Below are 17,052 nucleotides of genomic sequence, written 5' to 3' on the forward strand. Positions count from 1 at the left end.
TTCAAACAGGGCATTTGGTGCAGCCTGCCGCAAAAAATACATCACTTTTTTACTGCACTTTTAGATTTTTAATCGGTACATTAACACCGTATTATTATACTTTTCATAGGCCCAACCGAATGCCCTACTGGAGGTGCATTTTAATCCAAACCGCCCCATTGTCCGACCTTGAGTTTGACACTCCCTGCACTAGATTATGCTACCCAAGGAAATTGGGAAACTTTTTTTAAGTTGCCATTTTTCCATTTTCATCGAATTTTTGGTTTCGCTTCATGGTCTGCATACACGTTGCAACACCTACTCACATCTAACCCAACGGGATCCACAAATAACTCCTCGTTTCATCTTGTGGCGTTGTACAGAACTTTAAGCTTCAAAACCCCACTTCCATTTCCATCACATTGACTTTCAATAAAAAAAACAACCCCTAGACATGCATATGCATTTTTATATTGTAAATGTAAACATGCATATGCCTCGTGACACTTTTTTACTGATTGGCCGTGTCGGGTGGTGGAGGGTTACGACACATTTATAAATAACGCGATCTCAACCCAAAAACGTTGATTATGAATGCATATGCCTGCTACACAGTTAACTTGTCCCTGAGCACCTGTTGCCTGCTAACCGGATCGATGGTGAACCACATGTTTTCTTTGCGAAAAGTCTGAGGGGGAAGTCTCTGGTATCAATTACCCTCAACAAAATATGGACATAGAGACTGTGGTGGACACCAAAATGAAGGAAAATCTTTCTTTGCTGAGGTCGAGGGTGGCACAGAAAGACGGCATGAATTCCCAGTAAGTACCTGCTGCATTGCTTCACTCATTCCTTCATTTGTTTTACTTTAACCACTCTCGTAAAAGGCTTGCCGTAAAAATATTGGGTTTTTTCTAGCTTCACGCCAATGGTGTTTATGATGGTCAGTCGCGTGTAGCTTTTTTGCTGTCCTTTTACAGGTGTGCACTTCACAACCCCGAATTTTCAAACCAGGAGTTGAGCGACAGTGATTCAGACGATGATATCCTCAAGGAAGTTCGGGTAAGGGATTTACACACTGGCATGTAACCTGATTGTGTTAACTTAATTATAAACTTAAGCGCACTTACGGAGGGTTGCAATTTTTTACAAACTGTCCACAAACAAAACGAGGTCATCATCCCATGGACCATCGCGAGCTCGAAGCATTTGCCTTCATGACAGAGCACGAGGAGTCTTTAAGCAGCGTTGTTCATCAAGGTTTTTGGGTTAGATGGCGTAAGTATAGATGTGTCGTAACCCTCCACCACCCGACACGGCCAATCGGTATGGGATTTGTCGCGTAAACAAAACGCGCCAATTAGTTTACTACTTCAGCCCACTGGTGTGTTGGAGAGTCAATCCACAACATTTACAATTTGAGTAGTACGACGTTTCGCTGGTAATTGCAACCAGCATCATGGGGCGATTTGCCAGAATGGTGAAGCAGCAATCCACCTGCTTCCGGTCTTAAATAGAGCAGCAGCAGAACGACGTCATCATTGAACCCAGTCAGGTGCAGAGATCGGATGGGGGGGTTATTTTAATTATATAATAGACTAGTAATCAGTTAATTAGTGTGTTTCCTTTAAGGAATTGTAAGATGTATTAATTAATAATACACGTCCAGGCCGCACTAAGCCTGTAGCTGTCAGTGGTTAAAATACCGACTATAATCACCCAGGGATGGCTGTCCTTAACGTTCGTGACGTCACTCCACATCGACCAGCCCCCCTCATTAATATTCATGAGCAGGTGACGTCCGCAGAATGGACACCCCCCCCCCCCCATTCATAATTACCGGCTGACGTCACTCCACATGGGGGGCCGAGGCGCCTCCCCCCTCCTCGGCGCCAACTTACAACCCTCATGTCACGCGATCTCCGTGACGCTGTTGAGACAAAGTAAAAAGGGCGTCGTAATAAACAAGGGATTATTACCTTTAAATGAAATAGGTCTGTGTCACCGCGCCCTTACAAATTGCGCTCGCATTAATGCACTGAATATCACGTCGCGGTCTGCTTTTCGCTTGCAAGTTTCAGATTTACTGCAATACACCCGTCCTTGGACGGGCAAAATGCTAGATATTTATATTTCTCTCAATTTCAATGGATTCTCGAATTAGTCTTGGCCAGTAATAATTAGTTTTACACAACACTTCAACGTTATCAAAATCAATTGTGTCCTTGTTGGCAAGCATGTTCTGCAACTGCCGACAGTTGTGTTTGAGAGCCTTTAATATTTATTTGGTATTCTTTTAGTCTTGCACTAATGTTACGTCCCTTCTGTCCAATATAGCATCTGCCACATAAGCAAATAATCCGATACACACCTGTTGATAACTTAGGCAATTCATCTTTAGTACAAGATATCAGTTTTTTTTATTTTGTGTACCGTGCCAAAGATTTTTTGCTATTGCAAAACTCGAACTAATTTGTCAAGATATATGGAATTTAATTGTTTTAATGACCTGATCGCTTGCAGCAGTATTGCTGTTCGATTTTGGTTTGGCATTCAATGTTCTGTTAATTTGTACATGGTTGTAGCCATTAATGCATAGCGCTTAACATGTTTAATCTGTCTCCTCAGACTTTCGCCATCTGACACTGTTTTAGCCCTATGTATGAGCGTCTTGATGAGAGAGGATTTGTGCGGGGTGATGATGCGAATCTGCATTCAGATAGGCATCAGTGTGCATTCCCTTTCTGTAAACGCTGTGTTATTTTACCATTAGGCGGCGTCCAAGCAAAATATCTAGGAATGGGAGTGTTATTCACCACAACTAACCAAATTTATACATTATCTAGACTTCATAACAAACAATTCCCAACTAATAACGAACAATGAAAATACAAAACTGTAATGAGGGTGGAGGTTTACGATACATTTATACTTACGCGATGTAACCCAAAAACCTTTATTATAAATAATATTGGTCGCGAAAGCCTACATGTTAAACTGAGCGTTGCTGTTATCCGCTTTAAGCCTGCAATTTTGGGGAGTGTTCTTGCTTTTAACGTCTTGGCAAGAAGGTAATTTTAGAACAGAGGTACTCAACTAGAAGGACTCCTGGCACAGGGCAGCTGAGACTAGGTGGAAGCCCATGTTGGCTTTCGGTCGGATGATAAAACAAAGAAAAAGATCCCCCGTATAGCCTGTAACAGACTGTTTGGGCAAGTACAGTTAGAGAGCACCGATGAAGGCCGGCACAGCACACGAGGGGGTGAGTGGCCAACACCACGCCCGGCCACCTTTGTTTCCCTAGTGGCGATGTTTACACATCGCACCAGTTACTCATATAAGGCTGAGTCGACCTAGGGTAGGCCCAGGACCGGTTCAAATAATCGTCACTGGTGTTGGCTATGAGCAGGAATCAAACCCAGGTTCATAGCACAGAGTGCTAACCGCTACACGACCACTCCCCACAGCACCCGTTCTCACTGACAGCAGCCTCGTGACCATCCTGAAATGCGTTGACAATAGCCTCTGTGGCACTTGCCCTGTTCAGTTGCACGCCGAGTCATTGTTTGCACCCCTGTTTTCCTTAATTCTGTTGTATTTTTTCAGTTAATCTCTTTTGCTTGTGCGTTTTGTAAGGCACATTTGAGATGCACTAACATATATACGTGCTATATAAATACTAATATAAAAGCTGTACGGTTTTTTTCAACAGCATGTCTTATGAATGGGGTGATTCTGTGTGCTAAATAACAATTACCATAACTGTACATCATTACCTGCAGCTTTGTTCTGGTTCACCTCCACCACTTGGTATTTTTAGTTTTGGATGCAATGCTGCACTTTTTTCGCCAGGGGGTGCATCACTCATTACAATTGCCTTATTTAACATTTTGGGTCACTTATTTTACCTTTTGAAAGTCGGTGTGCCATTAATAGAAAAATATTGAATGCAACAAGGTGGGGAAACATTTGAAATGAATATGTGAGCATTAAAATTGAGGATAACCAGATGTACGGTCACGAGATGTTGACTAACTCGCCTGGTATACAGAACGTCGTGGGTTCGACCCTGACACCTGTGTATTTGGAGTTTACATGTTCTCCCTGCAGTGGTGTGGAATGTTCTCCAGGTTCTCTGGTTTTCCTCTCCACATTTAGAAGCATTTCGAGTATTTGGCTGCTATGAATTTCCGCATGAGCCGCCACTTAGTTGAGCTATCGTTTGTGGTCAGGTCGCTTAAAGACACGTTCCTTCGGAGAGGGCAGGTAGGAACTTGGTTGGACAGCGCATTCGTGCACGACAGATAAATATGCACGACAGACAGACAAATAATCCCTGGTGGGCAGTGTGGAACTTGTTGTTCTTACCTGTAAAAAAAGAGCTATATAGTTCAGTGGTTCTTACCTGGTAAAAAAATAAATATATATATATTTTTTATACATCGTATTTATTTATAAAGTGAAAAAATGAAATGGAGTTGGGTTTGATAGGACAAATGAGAATTTTTTTTTTTACACTGGAGGGAACGAGATAACTATACTCTTTGGTTTTGGTGTTGCGCCCGAAACGTCGTGATTTAATTTAGTTGTTTTCATTTTTTTATTTTTTACCTACGTGACTTTACCGAAAAAACCAAAGAGTGTGAATCCTTGCAGTCACGAAAGCTTCAAATCTAGAATTGAGAGAACTAGACGGACCATAAGATAGGAGCACACTGAATGGACGGTGGAAAGCGATTGCAAAGAGTGGATAACAATGAAGGGAGGCTGTTGCCAAGCAGTGGGATGTAAAGTCCAAGAGAAAAATAAAGGTTGATGGTCATAAGGTTGCATGTAGGTCATCACCAATACCATAGGCTACTGTTTCGTTCCTGTGAAAATAATCCTTTGCTCAATCATACGAAACAATATACCACTGTTAGTGCTCTGGCTTATGAACACATGATATCGTTTACATGTAAGAAATGTGTGTGGTGTCAAGATAATGGCAATTGTATTGGTGTGTGGTATATGTGTAATTTTATTTTGTAACAAAATCATTCGCTTAACCGTATTTGAGATTGTAGCCTTATTGAGACTGGGGATTTTTTTTTGCCAATATTTAACCCAACTTTGCTTTGTACAACGGATACACCAGCGTTTGTGACCGCATAATGCTGATTTATAAATGCAGGCAGGACTGAAGATACCAGTTGTGCAAATCAGCCAGTATTTTAGGCAAATGTTATCGCAGTGGGATGCCGTGTGTGCAAGGAGTCGTGGGTTCAATCCCCACCCTGACGCCTGCTGTATATTTAGAGTTTGCATGTTCTCCCCCTGGTCACGTGTATCTTTCTCCAAATCTTACGGTTTTTCCATCCACATTTACATGCGTTTCGAGTATCTGGATGCGATAAAATTTTTGTATGAGCCACTTCGTTTTGACAGCCAGGTCGCTTCTGAAAACGTGCAATATAGCTCAGTGGGCCTTACCTGGTAAAATAACAAAATGTTTTTAGAAGTTAATAAATCCTCACCTTGGTGTCCTTAGCATCCGCGTCTTTCTTATCTTCAGCCAACCCGGTCGAGCCTCATGCGCTCACTGCAGCTGGAGAAATTGATCGCTCTCAAGCTGCTCTCGGTGCCCATGGACGAGTTCTACGACCCCAAGGCCTCGCTGCACACGGTCAACGAGCGGCGACGGCGCTCGGAGCTGCGCGATCTCTTTAAGAACATCAAGAACCTTCTGGGTTTCCCGGCGCACACCAAGATGTCCAAGTACGCCCTGCTAAAGCAGGTGAGATCTGGGATGGGATGGCAACATGTGGTAAAAACTCTCTCTTCGGTCATTTGGCCATAATTAATGTCAATGTTTACATACAGCTGTCAATTGGACTGCCATCGGATACATTGACACGTCGTTTAAAGAGAAAACAAAGTATGTTAAGACGCCCTGCATAATTAACTTACATTTTGGGTTAATTGCATTGCTGAGTCTTATTCTTATAGAAGTCCCATTTGTTACACGCAGAATTCGCCCAATCTCTGGTCACATGAACTGTCCTTCTAACTTGTTCCACAACATCATTCCATCCCACCATCAGTCTCTTTTTCCCCTAGTTCTAACTTTGTCTCTTTTGAACACACATGTCCACCATCTAAACCTAGCCTCCCTCACCTCGAATATTAGTAACCCCAGCCAGGGCTCTAACTGCTCTTTGAGAGTTGCACTGGCTCCCAGTACACTTTGTGGATAGTGTATAAACTCTGCCTATTAATGCACATGGCCTATATAAACATGTCCAGTCTACTTGTCCAAAACCCCTCGCACCCATCGCAAACCTCATCACGGGCTGGTCTTCGCTGTACAGACAGCTCTGACCACAACGTCCCGAGTGTGTAAAAAAAAAGCTTGAGGAGCGCAACTTTCTGGTATGCTGGGCCCCGAAGGCTTGGAATTCACTTTCCAGCAAACCGTGGAAAGAAAAAATCTAATTTTTCAGAAACTTCTAAGATCTTCTCTTTTCAAACTGACTTTTGATTCATCAACTCGGAATTAATATTGTGATGAGCTGCTGGTCCAATATTGTAAGCGGCACAATATAAGTGACTTTCATATTTCCTGACACTGAATTGCCAGCCCGACGCTCGCCCCTATCGTTGTCACTTAATAATCCGCCATCTAGGCGTCCGTATGACTGATGCCCTCAACGAGTAGACGTCTAGATGCATGCGGGAATGTGTGTGAACATTTGCATCGTGTGTTACCAAGTTGAGTGTTACATTATCACAAAAAAATATATATGTACTAAACAAATCATTTTCACAGTCGATTCACCCACATAGTACCTTCCAACGGATGTAGCACTGTTACCTCTCGTGAGCCTATCTAACATCTATCTTTGCAACAATCTTGGCAACATCAAACCACGTAAAGCCGAAACATCACCCCCGTGTTCTGGAAAAGAGCTCATTAAGTAAACCGTGTATAGCTGAAACACATGTTCGATAAAGCTTCGTTTGGTGACATTTTGCAATATATTTCAAGTTTTTTATTTAAGTGTTTGCCATCAATTCTCATGAGAAAGTTATAAACATTGGATATGGACTGGATGGAATTGGCAAAAATAAGCCTCTGAATGCGAATGCTTTCCAAAGGGTAATTTGAGAATGATGGAAAAACAATTTTGCCTGTCTGCACGTCTCAAATGAACGCACTAAACCCAAATGAGGTTCTCCACCCTGAAAGAATTGGCGAGGTTTTGACAGGCGTTTATGCATCAAATCCCCATGGCTTTGAATGTGCACATAGATTAAGCTGCCCATGATTAAAGCCATACAAGCTTGTGTACGTGTCAGGATCTTTTCAGGATTAACCAATTAATGTATTCATGATTAAGCGACAAACTTTATTGTTTTTTTCTACTTTTTCTAGACAATAAATGTGAGTCTAACTCTCCCCTCACTGCTGGGTAAAGGCCACCTCACATTTTCTGCCCTTCCCTCCTTTCTTTGGTTGCTGCTGTTCACTATTGGCCTCCGAACCCTTTCATCTCATCTCTTCCACTGTCTTCCCTATGCTTATTTTTTATTTTCTCGGTATCCACTTTGTACTTTATTTTGTCTTTCTCGTAGGTTCTAATTGCGCAACCTGCCAGATTTCACTATGCAAGATGATCTATTCCAGTTGCGCCATAGTTAACTATTTTAATATAACAAAAATCTGATTGGGAAAAATAGTTTTGAAGTGCTTTTTATTGCTTGAATTAGTCTAGAATTGTTTTATGAATGATAAAAACTCATTGTATGTCGCTAATGGAACGGGCCCTTGTGCTGTGTGCCACCACTGTCGCTCCCCTTGCAGGCTCACAGTGAGATCCAGCATCTTCAGGAGCAGGGCGACAGGATGATTGCCGAGAAAAACAACCAGCTTCGACGGCGAGATGCCCTCTTGCGGAAGCTGGTTGGGATGACGCGTAAGCAGCAGCAGCAGCTCGCTCTGTGGTCACACTGACATTCATTCTACAGTTTATTTTTTAAATGTACATTTGTGTTTCTAAGCACACATTGAAATCAGATTACACAAGGTTCGATGAGAAATGAATTCGGACAACAGACTATAGGCAGAAAGGAAAAATATTCCAAATGTATCCTAATTTGTAAAATTCTGAATGTATCTTGCTTATCCATAATACAGGTTTTTTTCGGTTGGATCGTGTAAATATATATGTCGTTAAACCTGCCACCGCCTGACACAGCCAATTAGTAAGGTTTGTCACTTAAACAGAACATGCCAATTCGTTACAAGTACAGCACAATGGTGTTAGAGAGCAAAGCCACAACATTTACAATCGGAGCACGACGTTTCGCCAGTAATTACAACTAGCTTATCTTGCCTAATTTGTTAAACCAAAGCAGCATTCGAGCAGGCCAAAGTAGAATGTTTCTGTTAAGTTCATCTTACTTGACTCATTAGGTCCTGGTGTGTAAAATGAAACCCAAGAGTAGGGCAATTGTGATTCCTACAGGAATCGCATTGGAATGGTTAAAATTCCATCGGTTTAAATGTCTCCATTCGTGGTTCTTAGAGTCAAGTGGGATTATCCTGCCATCTGGTGGTGTTAATGGAAATGTCCGTTAAGAATGTTATACATTACAATGGAGAAGATAAGCCACCAGATTGCCTATATGCTGTGAAGAAGGGCCATTTCTCGATACTTCTCACATCCGATCAGCACGGTTGGCTACATACGGTTCGAAAGAAGTTATGCATACATAAATGCATCACCTATTTTATCTTTTTACGAAGTTACCTTTTAAGAAGTTATGCATACAACGCCAAATGCTTTGTTTGGTCTTGCATTCCAGTGAACAGCATGCCTCCCCTGCCCATCAACATCACGTGTATGAATATAAATTAATATAAATTCACTTGCATGCATAGTCCAAACATTAACTTGGTTAGAGGTACAGTTAATTGTTACAAATTAATGCAGCATATAAAGTATCTTTCTATTTGGGAAGATTCATACGACTTTTTATATTTTTTTTCCTCCAGACAAAAAAGAAGATGTTATCATCAGAAAGTTGGAGTACATCTGTGCCAAGCACAGGATTAAAGAAAAGCTTAAACTGACGTCGCCAAAGGATCCAGAGGAGGACATTAAGACGTACATTTTACCATGCAACCAGCCCCTGAGAGGGCGTCCACGCAAGATAGCACCCAAGCCATCTTCGGCTGGGAATCGGCAACAAGAGTCAAGTCAGCTGGACAGTGAGGAACAGCCTTTGTCGCCACAAGAGCGTATATTGCCACCACCTCCACCGCTGCAGTCGCAGCCCAAGCAGCAGACGAAACCCCATTCCCAAAGTGAGACGGAGTCTTACTCTCAACCGCAGGCTCCGTACGAGTCTCAACTGCGGCCCAGTCTCAATGGCCGAGCGCAAACCAAGTCCGAGTTTGAGCAGCAGCCAGATGACCAGTTGCAACTACAACCCCAGTCTGAATCTCAACCGGAGGCTCAGTCCAAGTCTCCGTTGCATTCTCGGTCAGAGTCTCAACAGGAGCCAGAACTCCAGTCTCAGCTGCAGCCCCAGATCCACTGTGAGCCACAGCCTCAACTACAGCCCCAGCTGGTTTCTCATCTGCTACCTCTTAAACGCCAGGTATACACTTGCTGTTTTTTTACGATTGCATTGACATACATGAATAATTTTGCAGTTAATAACGGAAAATAAGTCCCGTTTCCTCAACTTCCAAGTTGCGCCCCTCATTAATCCAAGTCCCCCCATAAGCAATCATTCAATCCCTGCCTCACCCAATGAATAAAAACAAATCTTGCCGATGACCACAGTACCTTAAATGTGCCCTGATGTCATGAGATTTTGGAAGCTAAGCAGGATTGATCGTGGTTAGTAATTGTGTGCGAGTGCCTGTGAATACCAGTTTGCCAGGAAATGACCATTCAGCAAATAGGTTCTTGAAGCAATACTTGTGAAGCTTTACCCTTATATCCATGGGTTTTCTTCTGGCATTCCGGTTCTGCCCCACATGGCAAGAACTCATTATTTGAGGTGATCAAAAGCATCCTAATGTAGGACCCTTTTGAAAAAGTCTTGGAACTCCCGTGAAGCTTTTTGTGGGTACTGAAGGACATCATTTAGGTTAAATGTTTATTTGTATAACACAGTTGTCTCCTCAACGTATATATGGTAACTATATGTTAACTGCCTTGCCTGGTATACAGGCGGTCGTGGGTTCAATCCTAAACCTGACGCCTGCTGTATATTTGGAGTTTGCATCTTCTCCCAGTGGTCGTGTGGATTTTTCTACGGGCCTTCTGGTTTTTCCCTCCACATTTAGAGACATACGATTAAGAGTATTTGGCTGCTATAATTTTCAATGTGATAAGCCAACTCGTTGAGCTATTTCATTTGTGACCAGATCGCATGTGAGAAAGAGCTGCATAGCTCAGTGGGCCTTACTTGGTAAAATAAATAAATATTTGTAAAAATGTAATATCTATAAAACACGAATAAATAAAAAAATTTTATGGCCTGGACTTTTGCAGCTGTTTTAGACTAATTTCAGTGTGCTGATTCCAAATCTGATCTCAGATTTGCTCTATCACATCTAATTTTATGCTATCGGCATACCCCATTTTCATTGATTTTACCCGAATTAAACTGTCACTTATGATTGCAAGTTGTTGCGAGTCAGTGACTGCTTTAGTGTTAAAATATGGTGCTGTATTTTTAGGATAGTGTGTTTATAATATAATTTTATGTAGATATCCACATTTATTTAATATTTTTCTTCTGCAGTTTTTATTGAAAATGCAATATTTCATATCGCAAAAACCTGATGTGATGGACAAAAACTGATGCCAGATTTGGAATCGGCACCCCAAAATTACATAAAGACCGTTGGAATACCTTATGCCAGAAAAAGTGTGTTGACCAGTGTAATCCTTGCAAAGTATGTGCACCGTTGCTGTAAAAAATGGCCCGGTTGCAAATGCATTCCCACTCGTTTCTGTTGTGACGCGTCATCTGCGAAACCATTGTGCAGCTTAAAGCGTGCGCATCTGGGAACGAAGATACGGCAGCCACGACCGCGAGCGCCCCTACCACCATCCCTGCGGCTCCTCCACTCAAGTCGTCCGTGGTCTCCCAAGCGACTAAGAAGCCGTCAGTGGCCCGCAGCCGGCCTCTGATCCTCACCCGCAAGCGCCCATGTATGTACCGAAATTGCCTCGTTCTGCAAATGTTTCTCCCCACCCAACCCCACGCATCGCTTGCCGTGTATCCGTAGACTCTGTTTGCCAAATGCTAAGTTGCTCGCTCGTTGAATTGTGTGCTTTGTGAGGATAACTGACATAAATGCTTGGCTTTTGCGTGCAAAAACTGATTGATAATATTGGTCTGGAAAGCCATAAGTTGATGGACTAAAGATTGTTGAGTTATACTAGCAAGCACGCAAGTTGTCCGTCCTTCCCATCCAGCGAGCCAAACTTTTACCTTTATACTCAGTTTAATCCCCTTTCACTCTCCTGTCTCTTTCTCTCTCCCTCCCTCCCCTCTATATCCTCCATCTGCCTCACTCACACCTCTCAATCTCTCACAAGCGTCTCCCTCCCCCACCTCCCTCTGTCTCTGTCGCATTTGCATGGAGGGTGGGTACGGGAAGGCATGACGTCAACACGGCGCGAGAACCCACAACATGCGGGCAGATTCTTTACGTAGCGTTGCATCGTTAACAAAACGTGCTCCGTCCGTCGCTATTCTTTTCAGGGTACCTGGGTTTCTCACTTTATTGTGTTGCAAACTATGTGTGTATATATATTGTGTATTTTTATCCGGGTAAGGTCCACTTAGCTATGTAGCTATTTTTCAGAAGTTACCTGGCCACAAATAAAATGGCTCAACAGGAGCGGCTTATAACATGGATATTTATAGCAGCCAAATACTCTAAACGCATGTCGATTTTAAATGTGGAGGGAAAAACCAGAAGAGCCAGAGAAAAATCCACGCGACCACGGGGAGTGACACACGCAAGTGTATACAGATGTCGGGGTCGGGATCGAACCTACGACTTGCATACCACCGCGGCACCCATTGTTGTTCTTCCAGACGCGGTGGAAGCACACGAGTCGCCGACCACGACGACAACTGTCACAAAGTGGACCACCGTCAGCAGCAACGCCGCCACCAGGAGAGACTCCCCCATCCACGTGACGTCCGACGGCCTGCTGATGACTTCCCACGGGCAGGTGCTCACGCTGAAGGGGAAGATGCTGCCGAGCCACTCCAACGCGTCCGGCGCGCAGATCATCATGACGCAGGGTGTCCTCCAGGGCAAACCACTCGCGCCCAAGGGTCACGACAAAGTGGGCGCTGGAGCTCCAGGTAAGGATGTCTGGCTCGTACCTGTGCGGCTGGGGAACCGGCGCTCGCAATCAACTGCTGCATTGTTTGAGTCTCTTTGTTTTTGTGTTTTATGCAGCGCGGTCTTCTTGCCTGTTTGTGATGGACAAAAAAAAAATCTACGCTGCCCCCTCCCCACCATTTCGGTGTATGAAACAGCTTTATAAGTAATGTAAATGTGAGGTTAGTTTTCTAGAGGGATTACTCTTGCCAACGATTCCTTATTTGATCATTTATAGGTGTGGTGTAAAGATATATGCTACTACCTTTTGTCAACATGCTGCTTGATGAAGGTTTTCCCAAGCCGTTCAGATTATGGGCGTTGTTTAACCATACTTCACGCTGGGGATTGTACGTTGGTGAAGGGAGGTGACCTAGGACCAGTTCCGATATCACTCGCCACTGACATTAGCTGTGGCTCCAACTCGGCTCTCTGGATTCTATTGTGCAGTGTGCTACTTGCGCCACTTCTGTACCCTTAAATGGTGCAACGTGTAACTGTATAAAGTAACTACATACTGACAGTCCCAGTTCTCTGCCTCAAGAGAGAATCTCGATGGGCAAAACATGCAAGCCGTACGTAAACGTCGTCGGTTAAATCGGCGATGTCTTTTTTTGTGCGTGCGTCTAGGCATTGCGTCCGTCACGATCCGCCTGCAGTGCGTAAACGTGCCCACCTCAGGCGTGAGCACCGTCACTCAAGCCCTGGAATACAGAAACTCGTGCTGCGACACCACGTCGTCCACCGTCACGAGCACCAGCTCCAGGCCCGTCCCCAGTTTACTTTCGGGATCTCCCGTCTGTTCACAAGCGGCGGTGGAGTCCGGTGCTAGCGTTGCCACGGTCGACGAGGCACAGGTCTCTGAATCACCAGAAGGGGCTCCGGCTGATGGAAGCTCATGGGCGGCGAGTAAAGAGGTGCCAGACGGCAAGAGCAGTACGGACTTGATGGAGACGACTGAGACTGCAGGGCAAGATGAGGTGGAAGATCCCGGTATGTATTTTTTTTATCAAATGTAATGGGGAATGGAGTATCTTGTGTTACTCTTAACCACGTGTAATTTTTGTGCGTTTTGATGCACGTCCGTCACTCGAGTTGACTTGGATTTTCTAACTATCGTGTTAATTGGAGTTTGTGCCTGTCTTGTATTGCAGATTCTGATTTGTTCAAAATAGTGAGCGTAACATCGCTTGCTGTTGAACAATCGAATGAATGCCGTACGAAAGGTGATGAGGTCCCCCCCTTAAAAGATGGCATAGCGAACAATGCAAGTGTTGCAGACAACAACACGCCTTGTGAAACCGTCTCTGTGGACAGCGTCGGCAGTCTCGCATCAGTGATGAGTCCGGACGCTGATGACACCCACCAGGACAATGCGGATACATCCATGAGCGATGCCGACACTGAAAGCCCAGTGGCCGTGTCCCCTACACATTCCTACAAAGGATCAACTGTCAACCCTTCCCCACCAAGCCCTCCAGTGCCACTCGAGCCTCTGACATTGTCGACATCAACTCGTGGAGATAACCTCAGCAAAGACCACCCAAGCAGCTGTACCCCGGCGTCCACCAGAACTCTCCCTACCAATAATTCCTCGCATGCCCTCTTGTCCCACCGTCCAACGCGGCTTCCCTCCATGTTTCTGGCATCTGGCTGTATAAACGCCGCCTCCGCCATGGGCACCATTCCGTGCAGTGTGAGGCTTCCCACCCTGTCACTGTCCCAGCAGACCACGTTGGCTTTGCAGGCGGCCGCCAGGTGTTTGCCCGACCCACCCAGCAAGCCCACAGCCACCACGGGGCCCCCGGCATCTCTCTCCTCCTTGCAGGTCAAGGTCTCCTCGACCGTGCCGGCGACGGTGACAACCACCACAGCTGCCGTAGTGGTGGCAGATGGAGAGGAATCACCGGGGCCCCTATCGCCGGGGGCCCAGGCGACGACACATTCCTTGGGGGCGACGACGGGCAAGAAACCGGCGTTGAGGCCCATGCCGCAGCTGTTGCAAATGCAACAATCCAAGGTGCCGCGTGTGACTTCGCGCACGCCCAGGTCGCTACCGCCGCTCTCTCGCGTCGCGAAGCCACCGTCGCCGCTCGGTGGTGACGAGTCGCCCGGCGAGCAGAGCTGCCTCGACTGAGCGCGCGAGCCCTGTTATCGCAGCGCCGCTTGATCACGTGCGTATCGCAGAGACTCGGGACCGGCACGCCGCCAGCATTCTGCGGTTGGAACTATCACGGCGTGGGCCTTTAGTGTTCCATGCCGATCTCTTCACTCGCAGCTCTCTTGTAGAGCGACACAACTGGGGTGCCTTTATTTGTTGTGCAAGATGAAACGGCATTGTGTCATAGCTTTTGTGCATTGCACCTAGTTTCTACTGGTTGTCGCGTGTGTACATAAACGTTGCGTGTGTATAGTGAGTGAGGGTGGGCAAAGGAAGATGCGGGTGTCTTGTAACACTGAATCAATTAATTTCGTTCACTTTGAAACATTAAATTTTTCCTCAACTTTTTAAAAGAAATGTTCACGCTGGAACGACACTAATGAAATCGAATCGTTGAAAGTAATTTAAGCTGTCATGTTTGCTTTGAAAAAAAAGACATTCGCCCATCTAAAGGATAATGTTTTCCATGTCATTAACATATTTAGCAGCCATTAGGTAATGAATAATATGAAAAATAATTAAATGTGATGCAAGGCGGGTGCAAGGAGTTGATATTCTGATGAATATATTTTTACATGGCCTTTTTACAACGTTAATCCTGTACACCAATCCACGATGTACTATTTGTTCCCCTGGTTTATGATAGTAAATAATGCTCCTCATATAGCGTCAGCTTTTGAGTACACAATAAAGTATGATAAACCATTTGTGACTTTGTATTCTTTCACATTTTATTGCAAATGTTTGTTCATACACGCCATTCATTTATTTTAACTTGTGTACGTTTAAATACGTACTAAAAGGCAAGGGACAAAGAGTTCGGTTATATGCAAACGTTTCCTGTTGAAATGGAGTTCTGTTCTCATTGTGGTCAGAATTACACGAACATAATTTGGACTGCAAGTTAACACTTGATTTACAACTTGGTTGATTCATTTCAACCCGTGAGAAATTGGTAGGAATATCATCCAAGCAATCTGTTGTGATGACTTTAACTCGGGTGCAGGTGGGGGGGGGTGAAAAATGTCACACTGGTGACCCCCAAGTCTGATGTGTGCGTTGGAATTTAAGACGACTTAATTCATTGTTCACCCTCTTGTCAGGTCTTCATCAGCGGCGTGAGCTTGTTTTCGGTATGCTGCACTAGCCCATTCGTGTGGTTATACTGGCAGGAACCTCCTGGTTACACCAGCCCACAGGGGATTATTGTGTCCGTCCATCGTGCATCCAAAAATGGGAGGGGTGGGGCTGGGTGCAGAGGGGGGGTGGAGGGTTGGAAGGGTGGGGCTGGTCACCCCGTGGTGCCCTTATAAAACTCAACGTTTAACCTACTCACGCCGGCTTGTGCCCGCCCTCACAGTCGGGCATATTTGCGGAATACACCACGCCGTCGTTGACCCTGGCCATTGACCGAGCAACCCAACGTTCCTACCAGCTCCCTCCGCAGGAATGTGTTTGCAGTACGTTTGACCACATGTTTGGTCCATGACACCTGCACGCCTTCGCATTATCCGGTGATCAATGTAACTGCTTGAACCAAGAAGATCACACTCGGTGGCGGTGAGCTCCGTACTTTTTATACACAATGGCTAATTAAATGTTTTAAGGTTTCATTAGACCAGGGGTCTACAACCACTAACAAAGAGGAGCCATTTTTTTATCGAATTCGGTAAGCAACTTTATATATTTCAAGAGCCTCAATGCAATGAGAATAAGGGACGTCGCTCCTTGATAAATAACTGTCACGAAGCGGTCCTTAAAGAGCCAGACGCGGCTGTTGAGCTCCAGGTCGCCGACCCCTGCCTGCGTTAAGACAAGATCCGAACTGCCCCAACACTAAAGTACCCCGAATTTCACGTCTGTAATTTCTAATGTAAATATCTGCATTACAACCTGTAGTATTTAAATTGTACAAGTATTTGTGGAGAAAAACGTTCGAGCCGTTACCGAGTTCTTGTAACGTTAATAAAAATAAATATGTAGTCGGATTTCTTACAAATATAAATATATCGTAATTTTTTTTGCGTTTATTAAGCCTGCTTACCCGCAAGAGTGCACAGCACCTAGCGTTTGTTCCTTGTTCTTGGAGACTGCGCTATGCTTTGTGACCAAGTAACATCAATCGTGCCAAACAAATTAAGTGGTTTTACTTATCCAGCCCTTGGAGGGTGGGGGAAGAGGTTGGCCTGACAGAGTGCATTAGCAGAATAATGCTTTTGTTCCAGAAATGCAAGGGACACTAACCAAGAGCAACACCGTGGGCGCCTGATGAACGACTCGCCACCAGTCGGCGTGCGCGGCAGTTAACTGGCGGACGGCACAACGGACGAATCGCTTCCACGCTCGTAAGGGGACCGACTTGACTGCCCAAACCCCACATTAGTGCTGATATTTACCAACCTTTTTTGTGTGTGTGCACTGTTGGAGTTTTTGTTGATGCGTAAGCTACGCTGTTCAATATTGTGGATCCCCGTAAATACCAATATTAGTTTTTTTTACTTGAAGT

General features: G+C 44.7%; 1 protein-coding gene across 10 annotated transcripts in view; it reads left to right on the top strand.

The window, feature by feature from the left end:
• Nucleotides 1–15,253, top strand: part of LOC144723506 (uncharacterized) — a 45,559-nt gene extending 30,306 nt beyond the window's left edge. For all 10 annotated transcript variants that reach the window (XM_078602307.1, XM_078602306.1, XM_078602304.1 and 7 more), the window contains exons 20-28: nucleotides 667–800; nucleotides 960–1,041; nucleotides 5,534–5,755; nucleotides 7,823–7,934; nucleotides 9,017–9,624; nucleotides 11,030–11,195; nucleotides 12,091–12,366; nucleotides 13,016–13,378; nucleotides 13,540–15,253. In XM_078602307.1, coding sequence (XP_078458433.1) covers nucleotides 667–800; nucleotides 960–1,041; nucleotides 5,534–5,755; nucleotides 7,823–7,934; nucleotides 9,017–9,624; nucleotides 11,030–11,195; nucleotides 12,091–12,366; nucleotides 13,016–13,378; nucleotides 13,540–14,522 — 2,946 coding nt within the window. In that variant the 3' untranslated portion in view covers nucleotides 14,523–15,253. The remainder of the gene's footprint in view (nucleotides 1–666; nucleotides 801–959; nucleotides 1,042–5,533; nucleotides 5,756–7,822; nucleotides 7,935–9,016; nucleotides 9,625–11,029; nucleotides 11,196–12,090; nucleotides 12,367–13,015; nucleotides 13,379–13,539) is intronic.
• The last annotated feature ends 1,799 nt before the right edge of the window (nucleotides 15,254–17,052 follow it).

The sequence above is a fragment of the Lampetra planeri genome, chromosome 18 (genome assembly GCF_965212315.1).
Source record: "Lampetra planeri chromosome 18, kcLamPlan1.2.h2, whole genome shotgun sequence".
Lineage (NCBI taxonomy): Eukaryota > Metazoa > Chordata > Hyperoartia > Petromyzontiformes > Petromyzontidae > Lampetra > Lampetra planeri.